The sequence below is a fragment of the Engraulis encrasicolus genome, chromosome 6 (genome assembly GCF_034702125.1).
Source record: "Engraulis encrasicolus isolate BLACKSEA-1 chromosome 6, IST_EnEncr_1.0, whole genome shotgun sequence".
Lineage (NCBI taxonomy): Eukaryota > Metazoa > Chordata > Actinopteri > Clupeiformes > Engraulidae > Engraulis > Engraulis encrasicolus.
In genome coordinates, this window is record NC_085862.1 from 31,783,435 (window position 1) to 31,803,434 (window position 20,000).

The 20,000-nt window shown below is 44.2% G+C and overlaps 1 protein-coding gene across 2 annotated transcripts in view; it reads left to right on the forward strand.

Annotated features, from left to right (window-relative positions):
- Positions 1-396: 396 nt before the first annotated feature.
- The window catches only part of pde4dip (phosphodiesterase 4D interacting protein), a 151,938-nt gene continuing 132,334 nt past the window's right edge, over positions 397-20,000 (forward strand). Inside the window, exon 1 of one of the 2 annotated variants that reach the window (XM_063201281.1) lies at positions 397-494. In XM_063201281.1, coding sequence (XP_063057351.1) covers positions 448-494 — 47 coding nt within the window. In that variant the 5' untranslated portion in view covers positions 397-447. Of the gene's footprint in view, positions 495-9,406; positions 9,937-20,000 lie in introns of those variants that run through there. The other variant, XM_063201282.1, reaches the window with a different exon arrangement.

Below are 20,000 nucleotides of genomic sequence, written 5' to 3' on the forward strand. Positions count from 1 at the left end.
TATAGCATCAGAGAAATAACATGGCTGGGACAGGCTGCTACTGCATGCTATGCGTTCAATGCGGCCATAAAAGGAACTAATACAGTATGTAACCTCAATATTTTGGCATATGACAGCTGTGTCTGGTTTGAAGAAGCCATTATATCCCTCTCACCGCTGATATCCTCACCTCACGAGGCCTGCGCGTGTGAGGAGACGTTTCCTTTGATCTCGGCGCCTTGGCACAGCTGAGCTCGAGCGCATCTGACTCGTGCGAGCAGCATCGTGTGCTGTCATGCATGTAGAAGACTGCAGGGGGTAAATGGCATAGGCTAATAAACCACGAGACAGTAGCGCCCTTCGACTCCCGACAACAAAGCCGCTCGCCGGACATCGTTTTATTCATCGTTTTCCATCACAAGTTAGCACAGACGGTCAGGCAGCTGGACCGGGCGAATATGCACTAATATGGACCGGAGACCAGCACAAGATGAGCAGCTCGGAGGAACCGAAAGGTATGCAGGCTGTATGGCTCATATTGCGACATTGACACTAACCTACAAGCTTATTTTTGATGTCTCTCCATGACTATCCCATCGAATAGCCTACAACCTGTCGTGAGGTTGTTATAAAAATATTTGTTAGGTGTTTTCGCGGGTCATGCCAATTGTGAGTGACATGACATCTCTTGTCAACTCCCCATGCTTGACAGACGAATATTCCCTGGAGTCCGATTTCGCTGCTGTGGTGTTAAATGACCGCGCGCCGTTGCCTGAACAACCAAGTGCATCAGTTGAGAGACAGACAGCATGCTCACTTTAATCTTTCTTTTTTGTATTTTTAAAACAAAGTGGTTATTTTATTGTTTTGATGTAGTTTTGGAAAGTGTATGCAACTGTATGCGTTGATTTAACACAGTTAATGGTTCTTAATGCAGCCTGGCGGTTTAACCGTGTCAAAGGGCAGGCATCCCCTGTTTGTAATGTGGTTCAATGGTAAGCCATCTCATTCTTAGCCGTGATAAAATAGGCTAATTAGACTTAAACAAGCTTATTTAATTCCGCTGAAGGACAGACGGCTCTTCCTTTCATCAGTTCAAATCAGCCAGCTGAGCTGTCTGTACATTTTCATCAATTAGGTCACTGTTTACTGATGCTGCTGTTCGTCAGATGTCATTGACTTGGGTGAGTGAGTTGAAACTGTATGTGTGCGTGCCTGAGCGCGTGTGTGGTTTTGTGGATTACCTGTACACACGTGGGGTAAGCTGGCAGACGTCAGTGTCAGTATAGTGTTTGCACAAAAAGTGGTCAAAATGTTCACAGACATGCACTTTGATCATCCAGCCTCCGCTATCCAGCCCAAATCAATAACAAGAGGAAGACCTGCTCCGAAATTTCCAACATTATGTCTGCTATGTCACACTAGCCTACACTATTCAGGAAGTTTGCTAAAGATATGAGATAAATAAGGAAATAAGGGTGATGAGGATGAGGTCAAGGGAAAGGCCAAAGTCATAGGCTACCACATCAGTGGCGGTCTATTGGGACTAAGAAAATCTTTGGCCACATGTCTATGTGCTACCCCAGTTGACTTAACCCTTTAAGCGAAAGTGAAAGCCCAACTGGGAAACACCAACTCCCATTGTCATTGTGACAAAGCACTCCACAGCACACTGCACACACAACGAAATTGCATTTATGGATCACCCGTGCAAGGGGGCAGCCCCCAACGGCGCCACAAGGGAGCAGTGCAGCGGGACAGTACCATGCTCAGGGTGCCTCAGTCATGGAGGAGGGTGAGGGAGAGCACTGGTTAATTACTCCCCTCACCAACCTTGCGGGTCGGGAGTCGAACTGTCAACCTTTGGGCTACAAGTCTGACGCCCTAACCGCTTACCCATGACTGGCTGACCCATGACCGCTTACCCTTGACTGGCCCCAGTTATAAGTTTGCTGTGACCAGAATGGCCATGATAACAAAGTCCTAATGTATAACCAATTGTCCGCTGTAATGTCATAGTGCTGAAGTATTTTTTCAATGCCTACATAGGAACGGTGTACTTTAAAGGGTTACGCATCCTCTGAGAGGTCTGTTACTGTAATGATATACAGTTCATTATATTAATTTCTAAAAGAGCTTAAAGGACCAGGTCATGACAGTCAATTTCAACATGCAGTTGTAATGATCACACTACCCTGGACTTGTCAGTACCTGATGTTTTTTTTTCTTCTTCTTCAGCCTTTTCCTAGATCTTGGTCATTGTAATGGGGGCAGCCCTTTGTTTACATTTCAAAAAAACATTTTTATTTATTCCCAAAAACATCCGAAAGGTTATACAACATCAGCAGACAACTAGCAAACAGCAGTACCTTTCGGGAAAATATTTGGAGTAGGCCTATGTTCATTTAAAAAAAAATGTAAACAAACGCTGCCCCCATTAGAATAGCTCATATCTCTGAAAGGGCTTTGCCAAAAAATGTGACATCACCAGGTCCTGACAAGTCAAGGGTAGCGTGAGCCATACAACAGCATATTGAAATTGACTGAACTGGGGTCCGTTTCTCGAAAGCGTCTTTGCTATCGTCGTTAGCAAAGTCCGTCGTACGAGCGACTCAACTGCATCTTGACAGCGAAGCGCACCACTAAATCCAAGGGAATGGTGTTACGTCTTAAGACGGTCTTAAGACGGTTAGCAACGACAATAATCGAGAAACGGACCCCTGGTCCTTTAACATTTTCCAAAGACCAATGCAGCCTACCATGGGCCAAATACTATAACAACATATTATCACCAAATAATCATTTATGACTGGGAAGAAGCATGCAAAATTACTGATGTAATGCCATTCGCTTTTGATGTTTCTTGTTATTCTGGTCAGCTTTCGGCCTAATGCTGTTTACCAAAGGGTCATTCCATGTCAATTCACACACCCTAAATTTTGTATGCAATTCACACAGGTTGAAAAGTGTGCATGAACCCAAACTTTGGATAGGGCCTCATCTCCACAACCATTAGACATAGGGTGCTAATACTTGAGATTCTTTCAATTGGCATCAAAGGGACATGTATGTGAGATATCAGGCAAGTCCAAGAGGGTCAAAACATTTGAGTGATTCATTCATATGTACCACATTTGCCATTGTTTTATGTTCTGTCCTGTCATTTTATATGCTGTAAGAGAGAGAGAGAGAGAGAGAGAGAGAGAGAGAGAGAAAGAGAGAAAGAGAGAGCGAGAGCGAGAGCGAGAGCGAGAAAGAGAGCGAGAAAGAGAGAGAGAGATGACAAGGGACCTTCAACAGCCTTTTTGAAGATGCCCAGAGTAGGCTATGGGACAGACAAATGATTTTGTTCATCCTTCTTTGAGTGGACAGTATAATTATTTCCATACTGTACTCAATGGTTGTTGGCATCTCTCTCTCTCTCTCTCTCTCTCTCTCTCTCTCTCTCTCTCTCTCTCTCTCTCTCTCTCTCTCTCTCTCCGTGTTTGTGTGTGTGTGTGTGTGTGTGTGTGTGTGTGTGTGTGTGTGTGTGTGTGTGTGTGTGTGTGTGTGTGTGTATGTGTGTGTGCATGCATGTGTGTTGATACAGTATATATACGTACATGTGAATCTGACTGTGTGTGTGTGTGTGCGCACACCCTTGTGTGTGCACATGAATGCATATGCTGGCAGAGAGGGTATAAAGCAGGGCTCCTACACATTGTAAGAGTTAGGCATGCTCATTAACAGCTGATTATGATGTGACACAACTAATTACACAGAGCACATCTCCCCTTGCTTGAAATACAAGCTCTGCTTCCAATCTCTGTGTGTGTGTGTGTGTGTGTGTGTGTGTGTGTGTGTGTGTGTGTGTGTGTGTGTGTGTGTGTGTGTGTGTGTGTGTGTGTGTGTGTGTGTGTATAGTGTTCACCTATAGGTCTGTCATAGTCTGACGTAGCATTATCAGTGAGGACAAATGGACAGTCAAATTAATCACATACTGTCTCACACATACACACACACACACACACACACACACACACACACACACACACACACACACACACACACACACACACACACACACACTAATGCGAGAACACACGGTGTCCCATGAGACAAATAAAGGTTTTGTTTGAGTTGATAGTGAAATGGAATTGTTCTGTGGCTGTAACTTTGACAGCATGTAAATGCTTACTGTAGTCTGTGTAAAAGTAGCACCAAAAGGTGGGTAGCACCGGTAAGAAACAAAAACTGCTTTCACCGCTGGTCTGTGTGTGTGTGTGTGTGTGTGTGTGTGTGTGTGTGTGTGTGTGTGTGTGTGTGTGTGTGTGTGTGTGTGTGTGTGTGTGTGTGTGTGTGTGTGTGTGTGTGTGTGTGTGTGTGTGTCAATGCACAGTGCAAGCAGAAGGGTGTGGTGAATGACTGATGCTTTAGTGGGCGGTACCTGGGCTGAGCACGAGCCAGTTGTCGTGGTAATGGCAGGGTCAACGTGGCTGCAGGGCTGTGACACATGGACACGCCGACACCGCAGCACACCGCTGGCCCTGTGGCCCTCTGTTTGTTCTCCTCTGACCTGATGATATCTGGCCCATCCATCAGAGAGTCATGAGCTACGAACACACACACACACACACACACACACACACACACACACACACACACACACACACACACACACACACACACACACACACACACACACACACACAGATGATGCGCTCTCTCTCTGTCTCTCTGTTTCTCTGCATCTCTCTGTCCCTCTCTCTCTCTCGCTCTGTCTTTTGAGAGCAAGGAGTTGGAGTAAATCATATTATTCAAAAATGGGGGTATTTAAACGATATATGCTTATTCTGTCTTATTTGCTCCAGAAACTGCAAGAAAAAAATATGCATAGTCTGTGCAGTCTCGTGAAGAGTCACCTGACAAAATAATCTTTGATATGCTTATCCCAGTATTATGAATTATGATGTCGTGGTTTTGTTTGGTCTGCACCACTTCTTTCTTCCAGGGGTTGAGGCACGATTGTAGTTCCGAGTCGGATTTGCAAATAAGGTAGCACTCACGATGACGTTGGTGTTGATGAAGACTTTATTCACTCAGCTTTGTTCAGTAACAGGTCAAGGGCAAAAACAGACCAGAACCTAATAACAAACCAGAACCTAAGTTTGAACCAGATTAACCTCCCTGTAAGCAGCCAGACTGCAAACAGCAGAACAGATCAGCCTGAAGCGTTCTCACTAGGTGTGTCTTCAACCAATGAAAGTGAAAGTGAGGAAACTGGGAAACTCCAACTCCCATTGCCATTGACACAGCACTCCACAGCACACAAGTGTTCACTACACACTACACACAACGAAATTGCATTTATGCCTCACCCGTGCAAAGGGGGAGCCCCGAATGGCGCCCCAAGGGAGCAGTGCAGCGGGATGATATCAAACTCAGGGTACCTCAATCATGGAGGAGGATTGGGGAGAGCACTGGTTAATTACTACCCCCACCAACCTGGCGGGTCGGTAGTCGAACCGGCAACCTTTGGGATACAAGTCTGATGCCCTAACCGCTTACCCATGAATGAGATACCATTGGCAAGTCTTAGTGGCCTCTGGAGCTCCCGCATCATTTGTCTTCTTCTCTGTATCCAGGTATGACAGTGTACGTGAGATATTTAGGTTCTGGTCGACCTGCGACCTTAACCCCTTAGCACAGCACTATGGCTCTCTGTAATGTCATAGCAATTTTGCCATGATGTAGTTAAGCATTTTCAGCAAGTGAATAGGGTCGCCGGCGACCCCTGCTGCAGTAAGAGGCTACGTTCTGTTTTTTGCCATATGGTAAGACACAGACAACATATACGTAAAACATCTTATACAACCTTTCTTCACTCCCATTTACTACATCACAATTGATTGATTTTCCCGCTTAACTGTTCCATCATGCATCATTTCTTATCCTAATCATCAGCTGTTCTGTACCTTTCGTAGCCTTATCCTGTGGTCCATAAATCTCGTATGTTTTTCGTATAGGATGACCCCAGATAGCCATTAGGTTTAACACGGATCCATTTTAAGCTGCCTGCCTCCGTTTGTGGAGCGTACCCATGCCAGATAACAGTTCTGTCTTGAACATTCTGTATTCTGAGTCTGTACTCTTTTTAATATGCTGCACTGACTTAGGGCTCCTTTCCCAATAACGATGCATCTTAGCAACATTTGCGATGGATTCTACTAATGTTCTTAGATTTTCTATATCTGTTTCCTAAAGATCATCGTACATGAACGCGCGCGCAGCCTCTAAGATCGTTCTTAAAGTTGCTATTAAGGGCTGCTGTTCACATTTGTGGTGCTGAAGTACCGAAGTTTGCCCTTGGAGAGAAGCTCGCCGTCACTATCACCAAAATCATTTACAAAATGCAAGGCATGTGTTAATGTCGTGAATTGCACTGTTATTGATATCACCTTGCGATCGATTTTTTTCACTGATAGTCTATGATAACACACACATTAAACGCGCGCGCACACACACACACACATACACACACAACACACACACACACGCACACACACACACACACACACACACTATTCTCACAAAGACACATACTTAGGTACATACCCTCACTGAAAATTACAGACATATTCGAAAAAGCAGAATGGAAGACAAGTGGGAACTTGGAAGAGAAGAGAGAGAGAGAGACAGAGGGAGAGAGAGAAGCCAGTTCTGTCAGAGCACTGTAAAATGTCACATCCACATCTCTGGGACAAACAGTTCCAAGTTCCAAAAGCAGAGTTGGTCTTGCTCTCTCTCTCTCTCTCTCTCTCTCTCTCTCTCTCTCTCTCTCTCTCTCTCTCTCTCTCTCTCTCTCTCTCTCTCTCTCTCTCTCTCTCTCTCTCTCCCGACCGCTTTCTCTGGGCCCAGGACAAAGTCATCTGAAAAGGCTCCTACCCAATACATACAATGTAATGAGGACCCACCTCTGGGCCCCCTATCTCCCTGGGCCGGGGACAACATACCCCTTCGTCACCCTCTGTCGGCTGGCTTGCACACACACACAGTGGACAAAGTACTCCTTGCTGTGCTGGACACTGTAAACAAACAAGTGCAGTGCAAGGCTCATCTGACTGTGAATCACTGCACTGGCCACAGGGGCCGGAGGGGAAAAGGGGAAGAGTGCTCAGGCAGGGGACCCACTAGTTTGACGCCCTTTCGGTACTTACGTGTTACATCACATGGTAATCAAACATTTCAAACAAGCGATTTAGGGTTAGGGTTAGGTTTAGGGTTAAGGTTAGGGTTAAGGTTAGGTTTAGATTTAGGTTTAGGGTTAAGGTTAGGGTTAGGAGTAGGGTTAGGGTCGTATGACGTAAGACTGAAGTACCGAAAGGGCGTCGAATTAGTGAGTCCCGCTCAGGCAGGGGCATATTTGAGTAAAATGGCCAGACACTAACTGGCTGTGGTCGCTATGACCCTGTGTAAGCTGTGTAAGGGCTGCACACTGACTTCATTACGTAACACATACCGCCACTGACAGGAGACAGGCATTTTTAAACAGACCTGCTCTGTCTGTTCACATGCATCTGCGCACGCGTGTGTGTGAGTGTGTGTGTGTGTGTGTGTGTGTGTGTGTGTGTGTGTGTGTGTGTGTGTGTGTGTGTGTGTGTGTGTGTGTGTGTGTGTGTGTGTGTGTGTGTTTTGTACCTGCTTGTGTGTTACGTGCAAACCTAATGGTATTCCAGTGCTGTGTGTGTCGTGGTTAGTGCTGGTGTGTTGTGCTCAGGCCCAGTAGTATGCGAATGGTATTTGGTCAGGTATGTGAGCACACTTTATCAGAGTGGAAGTGTTTTAGCATGCCTGCCTTCAGGTAGATAGCAGACTCTTAGCCTTGAGGATTTTATTTAACAGTTTGAAACTGGTTCATCCAGCAGTGTGTTTGTGCGTGTGTGTGTGTGTGTGTGTGTGTGTGTGTGTGTGTGTGTGTGTGTGTGTGTGTGTGTGTGTGTGTGTGTGTGTGTGTGTGGGTGTGTGTGTGTGTGTGTGTGTGTGTGAGAGAGAGAGAGAGAGCAAGAGAGAGAGAGAGAGAGAGAGAGAGAGAGCAAGAGAGAGAGAGAGAGAGAGAGAGAGAGAGAGAGAGAGAGAGAGAGAAAGAGACAGAGACAGAGAGAAAGAGAGAGCACATTGTAAAGACATAGTTTGGGTAAGTTATGTGTGGTGTGTGTATATGTGCGTGAGAGAGAGCGAAAGAGAAAGAGACTTGGCGGAGTATGCACTCATTCGGGTCAGGGGGTGGAATTTCGCACTGACCACATATCCAACGGTCACACAGTGGCTACACTTTGAGACTCTCGTCTGAGGAAAGCAAAGCTACTGTGGAAAGAGGGATCTGCCCATCCCTGGCCTTTCCCTGCCCTACCTTTTCCTCCCCTCCTCGACTCCTCATTGAGTCACCTGATTCTCGCTGTTTCTGTCTTTCTCTGGTGCCCTTAGTCCCAAGTTTCCACTTGTCTTCCATTCTGGCTTTTTGAGTGTGTCTGTAAAATTGTTAAGCGAGTGTATGCACCTATGTTTGTGTGTGTGTGTGTGTGTGTGTGTGTGTGTGTGTGTGTGTGTGTGTGTGTGTGTGTGTGTGTGTGTGTGTGTGTGTGTGTGTGTGTGTGTGTGTGTGTGTGTGTGTGTGTTGCTGTGTGTGCTAGCTCTGCCACCCAGACATTTTCTCACCTTCATAGGAAAAGCACAGTAACCTGCAGCACCACCCCTTCCCCCTTTAGTCAGAAAAGCTGAGTCAATAGCAGTTGACACACACACACACACACACACACACACACACACACACACACACACACACACACACACACACACGCACACACACACACAGTCTCAGAAACCTCAAACTGATAATATTATGAGAGACAATCACAGGTGAAGAGAAAAGCTCTTTCTTATTGTCAATCTCTTGACATTTTTCAGTATACAGTATCGTTTTAGTTGTATATAAACACCTAGTTTTTGATCTTTAATCCAACCTTGCTGAACTACTCAGCTGAAATGTAGGAAAGATTTTAATGTTGCTCGTGTGGGAGCAGCAGCTGTGACAACCCGACCTGTCTGAACCTGTGTGTGTGTGTGTGTGTGTGTGTGTGTGTGTGTGTGTGTGTGTGTGTGTGTGTCAGCTCCACCCCCTTACAGGCACAAGTACACACCCTTTTCTCTGGGGGACCAACCAAAAAAACTGCCTGGGGCAAATAGCCCATTGACAGTGCAGTGCATTGCGGTGCATGTTGCTCAAGCCTAGGCAGGCAAGAGGGCCCTGGTCTGTGCTTTTGTGTGTGTGTGTGTGTGTGTGTGTGTGCGTGCACGCAGACGTACACACAGAAATGTGTGTTTGAGCATGCTGGAACAGATCTGCCTTTCAGGGAGTAGCAAGGCAGAGAGAAAGAGAGAGGGAGGGAGGGAGAGAGGGAGGGAGAAAGAGAGAGAGCGCACCTTCACCCTAATGCTGTTTACCAGTCTATGTGAGTGCCTCTGTGCGTGAGTGTGTGTTTGTGAGTGTGTGCATGTGTGTGAGTGAGTGGAAGAGGGGAAAAGACTGCTAGCCCTTTGGCTGGCTCACTGGACTCCCGTCTGGCCGGGCTGCCACGTCAAATGGCCAGCTTTGGCCCTCTGTCCGTGGGGAGCACAGAGAGAGAGACGTTGGGCTCCTGGGAATGACTTCTGCCCAGGCAAGGGTGGTCTTGGCTAACAGGCTAAGCTAAAGCTAAGCTAAACCTGTGCTAAGCTAAAGGTACCACTTAGAAGAAGCAGAGGCTGAGTGTAGGGACAGTAAAAGTAGGGGTGGACTTGGACTGGACGCGGAGGACTGGAACAGAAGGACTCTTGTGGAGTGGGGAAGTGAAGCTGAGATTTGTACCTGCATGTGTTTACCTTTCTATATTGGGATTTCTTGGACGTTGGGAAGATGAGTGGATATCTGTACCGTGGCAGGTAAGATACCTCAACTCAGGTGTTCAGTGTTACTAAAGAATTATTAGAGAAAAAAATAGATAAAACACTAAATCACAACTTTGTAACTTGGCCCTGTTTCTATATTAAGAAATGTGGAAGTGGTTCCCTGTGTGTTTTTCCTCTGTAGCTTATTGTGAAGTTTTTTTAACCTGTGTTCCCTAGTGGCAGGTCCCATGGATGTAAGGGGTGCGTGGTGGTTCAACTCTCCACTATGGTTTTGGATTTTAATCCACTGGTGTTTCATGTCTCCGTATTTACTCTCTGCTTATTCTGGGCTGCGTGTTTATTTTAGCTTGAGTCTAACACTGAGCAAAATGTTCTCAGTGTTTGTCAGTGTCAGTGTGAGTGTGTGGCAAAGATGACTAGTTGTGGCGTTTGTTTTATAATCAGCAAGTTCAGACTTGACATATGACGAGTCCTCTCAGTTGCAGACACTTTAATTAGGATTCTCTTCTTCACAGAGTGTCTGTACTTTAGCAGCTGTGTGTGTGTGTGTGTGTGTGTGTGTGTGTGTGTGTGTGTGTGTGTGTGTGTGTGTGTGTGTGTGTGTGTGTGTGTGTGTGTGTGTGTGTGTGTGTGTGTGTGTGTGTGTGAGAGAGAGAGAGAGAGAGAGAGAGAGAGAGAGAGAGAGAGAGAGAGAGCGAGAGAGAGGACTGAGAAGATACTGTGTGAGAAGTAGAGAAAGCATAACGTATGCATTTATGCATTTGTTTATTTTGAATGTTTTTGCTTAAGGTATTGTGGGTCTGAGTAAACATATGAGACCTTTTGTTCATGTCATGTGAACGACATACGTACACAAACAGCCACAGTGACTGTTAATACCAGTCCTGAAAAGAGGAAGTTGAGAGAGCTGTTAAAGGGTGCTTCTCTGCTTGGATCAGCGTTGCAATAATCCCCACCCCAACACCTGTGAGTGGGGACCACCAGTCAGCAGTGAGAACGGGGCCGTTAGCACAAACACACTAACACACTTGTCACTTGTCAGCAGGCGACAGAGACCTCCCAAAAGACAACCCAACCCCCCCTACCCATTTCAGCCCATTTCCAACCCCCCACTCCACCCCCACTCATGCTCATCACATTTCCTCTGGAGGGGGTCCATCCAACAGCCCCCCCCCCTCCCGACTCATTATTACCCCTTTGGAAAGGCGGGAGAATGGAGGGTTAGGGAAAGGTTCTCGCTCCAACCCCCCATTGACCATTAGATATGTATGCTGCCAACCCCCACCCACAATACTGTAGGCCGCTTTTTAGACAGGTGGGGGTTTCAACACCCCCCCCTCCCCAGGAGCTGCAGTTCATATACATAGTAGTGTTATGGCAGTCAATGCTACTGCCTCTGTGAGCTCACATCAAAGGGTGGAGTGCTTTTACTGTCCATCTGCCCCTCTGCTCTCTTCAGAGGCCTGATGGCCTAATGGTCCTCGGGCTAATAAATCTGGAGGGTTTGGAGGTTTTTTTACACCAGAATCAGTGTTATTGACCAAGCACACTTAGTGGTATGAGGAATTTGACTCCAATAGATGTTAGCTTTCACACACCCCAACATGTGTTAAACAAGTACAGTAAGAGTCACTGATTTTGTACCGTGTTTTCCATTATTTCCTCTTACACTTTGGAAGTCTCCTGGGAGTCTCACGGTATGTGCGTTGAATAGAAAAATAATAAGTGCATCCTACTGTATACACATGATACAATCTACTGGCCAAAGTGTGCTGTACTGTATAATACAGTACCGGTATATGAGACTATTCTTTTACCCAGGGCACTCAATTGACCCATTTTACTGTTAAAACCTTGGGATTTTCAGTGAGCTTACTCAAAATGCTCACCCAAGTCTAGTGCTAATCTCCATAAAGTGCTTGTAAGATACAATGCTAACCATGCTGCTACAACAATACAATGCTACCTACAGCAACAACAGAATGAAAGAGGAAATGGACTATCTCACTAAAGCTAAAGGAGTCAACACTCTCCTCTTACTCTCTCAGTGCATTGCATTTTGAACATTGCACTCAACACATGCCTTGCTCTCTCTACACCCCCCTCCCCCCCTCTATCACCTCACTTCCTCATCGTTTTCATACCGTTCTGCATCCTTCTGTACATTGTGATGTATGGTGCCAAGAAAATGTGTTGCCATGTCTTGGTCTATGCAGGTCGTGTTGAAAAAGTATAATGATTTACCCCTGAATACATGGACTTGGTCCGTTGCTGTGTGTCTACTACCTCAGAACTCTAGTTGTGGGACAGGATGGCAAATGATAGCCGACGTACAGAGTGTTAAGCACCACTGTGGTCTATACAGCAACACACTCTCATATGTCATAATTGTCATTATAAAACTTTCATAACATCATATTTTCCACTTTCATAACTTCACTTGTTTCACATTTTCACTTTCGTAATATCTTTCACGGTGTGCATGGTTGACGTATCTGTTGCCTCCATGGTTTCTAAACAGCACAGCCTGTTCCTCAGGGTACAAGAGGTCAAAAAAACAAAGTCGTCTTCATGGTCAACAACAAAGCAAATCTCGGCAAAACAGCAACTTAATTAGATGATCAGTTACATCACCACATTAGTCCTAAGTTAGTTACAAGGAAACAACGTGATGGAATGAGTTACTGATAATTGCAGTGGAAGGCTTTGAGGTATGCAAGTCGCTGTCTCTAAATACCAGTAAACAACACCACAAAGCAAGTATTTTAGGCGGGAAAAACATTGCTTCTTTCTCAGCTCTGCTTTATAAGCAACCTTTTGTGGCATTTTCATGGAATTCAGATTACCTGTTAAGCTTATCCCCTTCACACGAAATCAGCTGAAGTGGTTTTAATTAAAGGATACTTGTGAACATGTGTAGTGAAACTGCAGAGATAGCGAGGCAGAATGTTGAATTGAAGAAATAAAGTCTGCAGCACCAGGCTTCCCATTAAATTCTTTTTAAAGTCATGGTTAAAAAGAATTTAACAGGATCCCTTGTTTTGCACAATGTTTTTGTTTATGCTCAAGCCTTGCAGCCAGACTAATTGAAGTCGGTGTGTGTTTTTACATAATGTTAACATGCCATTGCTTTCATGACTGTGCTAAATATAATCATGTCTAATCTGATTATGCTTTTAGAGATAATGAAATGCCTTTGGCTGATGCTCAGAGGATACGTCTCACAGGTAGAGGCCATAGGTAGTGGTAGAGTACTTTATGTGTCCTGAAGCACTGTAAGATATATCATCTTGTACATAGTACATACATAATGGGCTTACATACAAACCCACATACACACATACGTATACGAATTAATACATGTGTGTGCATGCATGTACATAGGTAATTACATACATACTATGCAAACATACACACAAACTGTACACAACTACCAGGGCCAGATTAATACACAGGCTAGATATGGCTGCAGCCTAGGGCCCCCCACCTGCCGGGGGACCCCTGATAGGCCACAAGTGAAAAATTGCAGAATTATGACAACATGCAATATTGAAAAATTAATCCGTTGTGTTGAGTACAGTTGGTAGGCATGTTATCCTTAATTCCTAGCTTGTAATCATTGCACTATCTATATACATTTGTTGTGACATTTGCCTTCCAGGGGGGGGCTACAGCAACCTGTAGCCTAGGGGCCCCAGGCCCATGCCCTCTTAATCTGGCCCTGTATACTACATACACACACAAAGACATTCAGACATGGCAGCAGAGCAATAATGATCATCACAATCATACCTCTATTCTATTCTATTCTATTCTATTCTATTCTATTCTATTCTATTCTATTCTATTCCATTCTGTCTCCTACACGTGACATTGACTTTAGGAGGAAGCAGGCTGACGCAGAGCCATGTGAGTCCATATTAGAGGCCAGTAGCCTACAGGAGTCTGAGCCACTAGTGCTCCACTGACTCAGAGCTTCCCCATGTTGCCCATGAGTCATGTCAGCCCAGAGAGGTAATGATGCTGCAGGGACAAGAGTGTGCTTCAGTTCACTGTTATGGTCCCTCTTGCACTGACACAACCAGTTGTGGCCACCTCTGTCTATATAAGTATAGCTTTAACTCACCATAATGTGAAATTGAAAAAAGTTAGGTTAAAAATCATCCGCATACATGTGCCTTCAGCATTACAGCAAAAAGAACACATTATTAATAAAAGAAATGCAAATTGAAAACATTAAAATGGTCTCGATTTAGCCACTTAATAAAGTCTTCATTATACACTACAAGAAAATGTGTTTTTCCGAGGTGTCTTTTTTAGTTGTTTTCCTACACTTCGCACAATGGGATCCCAACAGCCTTTAATTAACCTGTTAAGACACACCGGTATAAATTGCTGCTACCAGAATGGCAATGACCAAGTCGTAGTGCATTACTAAAGGCCCTGTGCCATGTCATACTCATAGTAGTGTAATACTATGGTAGTTAACTTGACTATTACAACGTTGCACTGGTGGAACAGCGTGCATATTGGGCTACGGTGGTATTGACGTTATGTTGCTAATGTTGAGTTGCTGACATGAACCTAATATAGGCCTACACATGTGAAATCCTACTGTTCCCCTGCATTGATGTGGCACTGCTGTGTCTTTATTTTTTTCCGTTTTTTTAAATCCAAATGCTAATCTTGTGGCCACACCTATCCCTTTTTGATCCTTTTCTGCCCTGTTGTTAGTACACTTTTTCGTTACTGAATCCTGAATATCCAGTTGAACTAAGCAACAGGTCTTAATTCCGTTTCATCCAAGTGTCATTTTGCTGTCACAACAGAGCCTCTAGACTGTACCGTTGTAGCCTGAAGAACTAACATAACAGCTGACTTGTTCAGTTGAATAAAATGATAAAATGCAAGGATTCTGAAGTGTTCCTTGGCCATCTGAGTCGCTCCAGTTGGGCAGAAGGTTAAAAATGCAGTGAATCTGGAATATTCCGTAGCTGCCAGGGATTGTCCAGTTCTGTGGTAGCCAAGAAGAGGGGAGGAGATTGGGAAAGCATCTACGTATGTGCCAATCTGGATCTCTCACATTCCTCCAGAGATTGACTGACCTGCTGTGTGTGTGTGTGTGTGTGTGTGTGTGTGTGTGTGTGTGTGTGTGTGTGTGTGTGTGTGTGTGTGTGTGTGCGTGCGTGCGTGCGTGCGTGCGTGCGTGCGTGCGTGCGTGCGTGCGTGCGTGCGTGCGTGCGTGTGTGTGTGCACGCGTGTGCTTATGTGTGTGAGAGAGAGAGAGAGAGAGAGAGAGAGAGAGAGTTTTTCTTAGTGGTTTTTGGCTGCTTCTCACCCCTGCAAATGAAAACAGCACAGAAAAAAAATATCCATTTCATTTCTCTGTAGTGGAAGCATAGGATAAGTTCACCTGGACACTTGCAGCGTTCTTTAACACTGCCTACGTTGTCATCAGAAAGAGAGCTGCAATGTACTGTAATGGAAGCCTTATGTTGCGAACATGGTCTAATATTTTTGGAAAAAGAGTTGGTCTGGGTTTATCACTTCCCCCACATATAATTTGCCAGAAACCCCAAAACCTCACAGGCCTTAGGACCAGGGTAGCTTAGGACCAGGGTACAACGAGCCCTATCTCACGCCTTTCGTAAAGTCTTCACGAAAATAATATATTAATTTTCGTGGTGCATTCACGTTATTGCCCGCCTTTCGTAAAGTCTTCACGAAAATAATAGATTAATTTTCACGCTGCCTATTCACTTGAATTGCCCCACTGCTGCTATGGTTATCCAAACGTCTGCAGGGGCAGGGAGGGGGTGCTGACAGAACACTGCTGATACACTCGGGACTCACTAATTCGACGCCCTTTCGGTACTTGCATGTCCCCTAAACCTAAACCTAACCCTAACCCTAACCTTAACCCTACTTAACCCTAAACCTAACCCTAACCCTAACCTTAACCCTAAACCTAACCCTAAATTGCTTGTTTGAAATGTTTGATGGCTACTGAAAGGGCATCAAACTAGTGGGTCGCTAGGCAACAGTCGGGCAATTCAAGTGAATAGGCAGCGTGAAAAGTAATCTATTATTTTCGGGAAGACTTTACGAAAGGCGGGCAATAACGTGAATGCACCACGAAAATTAATATATTATTTTCGTGAAGACTTTACGAAATGAGTGAGATACGGTTGGTACAACACACTCACGCGTGTGGGTAGTGGTGTGTGTGTGTGTGTGTGTGTGTTTATCTGTTTGTGTCATGACCATCACTCAGTTTCAAGTTGATCATACACAGAGATTCAAATGATCATTTAGGGGCACTATGTAGGATTAAAGGTTTAATTAATTACTGTCCTGAGTCAGCTGATGCTTATATGAGTCATAACTGACCACTCGTGACCACTTTCACGGTCAGCTGTCAGAGAACCCCAAATGTAACTTTAGACAGAGCGTCCCACTACGAATGTCATGGGAAACGCTTCTCATACGAAAGATACCATATTCAGATTTGTATCAACTGCTGGTATTCTGTGATGAAAAACATTCTCACAGGGAGCTTACTTAAACAGCATTTTTTCATGACGGTGTAGATTTTGAGACAGGCATGCCATGGGCACCGTGCAAACTATGTAATCCTTCATTGTGCCCCTTTACCTAAGTCATCAATTTAGGAATAGTGTCAGCTCAGCATATTCATTTAAATATCCACTTGCTTTTGAAAGCATGCGAGCAGTATTGAGTATCCTACTGTTAAGCCTACAGCCCACAATTACGAGCGCTGTTCCAGTGAGAGGGGTGTATTGTGTTGTAATCACAGGTTCAGTAAGAAGTGATTATTCATGGGCTGAGGTGAGGACTGTCAGTATTTTGTCGTTTATCTTCCTTAATATTTCCAATGGCACGTGTTTACAATCCAGGGCTGTTTGCAGTTGGTGGTTAATAGGTGAAACGCCTATTTTATTGCGGTTTATTGTTGTATTTTGCATGGTGTGTGTGTGTGTGTGTTTGTGTGTGTGTGTGTGTGTGTGTGTGTGTGTGTGTGTGTGTGTGTGTGTGTGTTTAAATGGCTTCCAGCGTGATGACGAGTGAGTCTGGACAGGAACCAGACTAGTCTTTAAGCTAAAAATGAAGTGAAATAAAAGAAGTGAAGTTTTGTTCCGGCGGAATTAGATGAAAAGGAAAAATGCACAGTTGTTTTGACATGGCGAGCATTGCATGACACCATTTCACATTTGGCTACAAAACCAGGCCTTAGTTCATGTGGCAGCTCCAGAAATTGCATTCTGTCAGACAGATATGTCTCCCAGCTAAATTAACCCCTTAGCGCAGCACCTATGTTATAAACTTACTGCCACCAACATTGTACTGTCTATGTCTTAATCTGTTACTTAAGGCTCTCGGCACTGTCATAGCAATGTTGTTATGATGTAGTTGAGTATTTTCAGCGATAATAGTGAATAGGCCCGCCGGCGACCCCAAGCTTCACTAAGAGGCTACAAGAATGAATAAAGCTATTGCAGTCTTTCATTATATCTGCTGTTTGCACTTTCTTAATGAAAATGAAATGTGTCAAAACAATCTTTCCTTCATATTTATCAAAATGTTAATATGCATAGAAATAATCCCTTTTCTATGCTACGTTTCAATGTGTATTCCTGTTTCTATCTCTATCTATCGCTGTTCCTACCTTTCAGTGTAGGCAATGGTGTAAGACACAGGGGGCTTTTATCCCCAGCACTGTTCAACCTATACATGGACAACCTCTCCAAACAACTGGGGAGGTGTAAGACAGGATGTCTGATAGGGAACAATGTTTTAAACAATTTGATGTATGCAGACGATCTCGCTATCATGTCCCCCAGTACTGTTGGGTTTCAGCAGCTACTCAATGTGTGCTCTGAGTATGGGGTTCAGTTTGATGTACAGTACAATGCGAAAAAGAGTGTTGTGTTGATATGTAGAACCAAGGAGGATCATAAAGTGCCTTTTCCAACGTTCTACCTGTCAGGGCAACCAATATGTGTATCAAGCAGTATAAAATATCTTGGGCACATCATCACTGACAAGCTGGAGGATGATGCTGACATGTATAGGCGAATGTTGTATGTACAAGCTAACATGTTAGTGAGAAAATTTCATTACTGTCCTGATGATGTGAAAGTACGTAAGCTTGTTTAGTGCCTACTGTAGCCCTATGTATGCAGCTCCATTATGGATCAACTATAAAAAAGAGAATGCGTAAACTCCAAGTAGCATATAATGACTGCCTGAGGATATTGCAGGAAAAGCCCAGGAGTTGCAGTGCTAGTAAACTATTTTGTGACTCAGGACTATGTACTTTGCAGGCTCTCTTGATGAACCTAATGTTTAATTTCATGTGCCATTTGGATACGTCTGAAAACTGCATTATAATGATTTTAACAAGTGCCAGATATAGCTCTGTCCGATATCAATCGTATATGTGGAAACATTGGTATGGTCATGACATAGTTTGTATATACTTTGGCATCATTGCTGTTTTTTTTTTTATTTCTTATTTATTTCTTATTTGTCCTGCACATTTTATTTCTATGTATATGTTGTGTGCAGGGCTCCAGAGTGCGACCAATTTGGTCGCATATGCGCCCATTTTTTTCAATGGTGCGACCAGCCATCAGTAGAACAACATCAATTACCAAACAACCGTTTTAATGGACATAAAATGAATAGTCATTCTACAGTAGTGGCCCATCATCACACAATAAAACGTGTCGATGCGGTCATTCCTTCAACTCCGCTGAACTACCGGTAGCTTTCTCCAACTTCCTCGTACACAGGCAGCCCGACGTTTCAGAATAGAATGTTCGACTTCGCTCAACTATCCGAGTTCACATGTGCCAGCGAGATTGGTGTTCTCAACCAGGCGAGTTTTGCAACGGACAAGAGAGTTACAATCACGGCGAAAACAGCAAAATGACTTGAGGATATTTTAAACACGAGAGAGTCACAATCACGGGGGAAAACGAAATGGCTTGAGCGGATATTAATCATTGCCACACAAAAACGCAGACGGGTGCGGATAATTGCCCGTTTCAGCCGCGTGCAGAGCTGGCCAAACAGGTGACGCGCTATTCTGTCGGGACTTCTGTGAGAGTTTTTTGATAGCGACTAGGGCAGGCTACATACTGCCTGTCAGTCGGCAAGGCATCGTTCATGCACCTCGAGACAGCACGAGAGAGAGGGAGGGAGAGAGAGAGAGAGTGAGCGAGCAAGCGCACTAGACCTGTCGTGTCGGTTCGTAGCGCTTGCTAAGATACCACAATCATTAGGCAGAGGGAGAGCGCTCAAAAACGGGGAAATAGACAAAACCCAATTCACCTCAGATTCCACTGTAAACATAGGCTAGGCTATTTGTGTAATGATTTTAAAAATCATGACATTTTTAGCAGGGTTTGTTAAAATATATATAGCCTATATCCATCCATATATCCATCTATCCATATCCATAAATCCATCTATCTATCTTCATATTGTAACTCTGTGCTTGTGCCGTGTGCGTAGCCTTATTGCAGAAAAGGCTGGTATGCTGATCTTAGTAGTCAAACACATACTGACTAAAAGGCTACTAATTTGGTCTTTTCTACCAGCCAAACTGCTTGTAGCCAAGATGTGTTAGTTAGGTAGCCTACTGTCATGTCTTTTATAAGGGGCGCATTTGGAAGACTAGAATATAGCACATGAAAGGCTCCAGGTCTTTTAAAATATAGCAACAATAATAGAATAATAATAATAATAGTTATAATAATATTAATAATTATTATTATTCTATTATTGTTGCTATTATTATTGCTATTGTTATTATTTTTAATTATTATTTTTTAAAGCTGAGGTGCGTGTGTGTATGGGGTGGTGAAAACATTTGGGTGCACCTAAATTTTGTGCTGGTGCACCTAAAAACATTTTTTAGGTGCACCAGTGCAACCAGTGCAAAAAGTTAGTCTGGAGCCCTGGTGTGTCTGCCTATTGGGCCCTGAGCCTGTAATAAAGTTCATATATATTACTTTAATTTCCCAGCTTGGGATCAGTCAAGTGAATGTATTGATTGCCCTCAAATATAA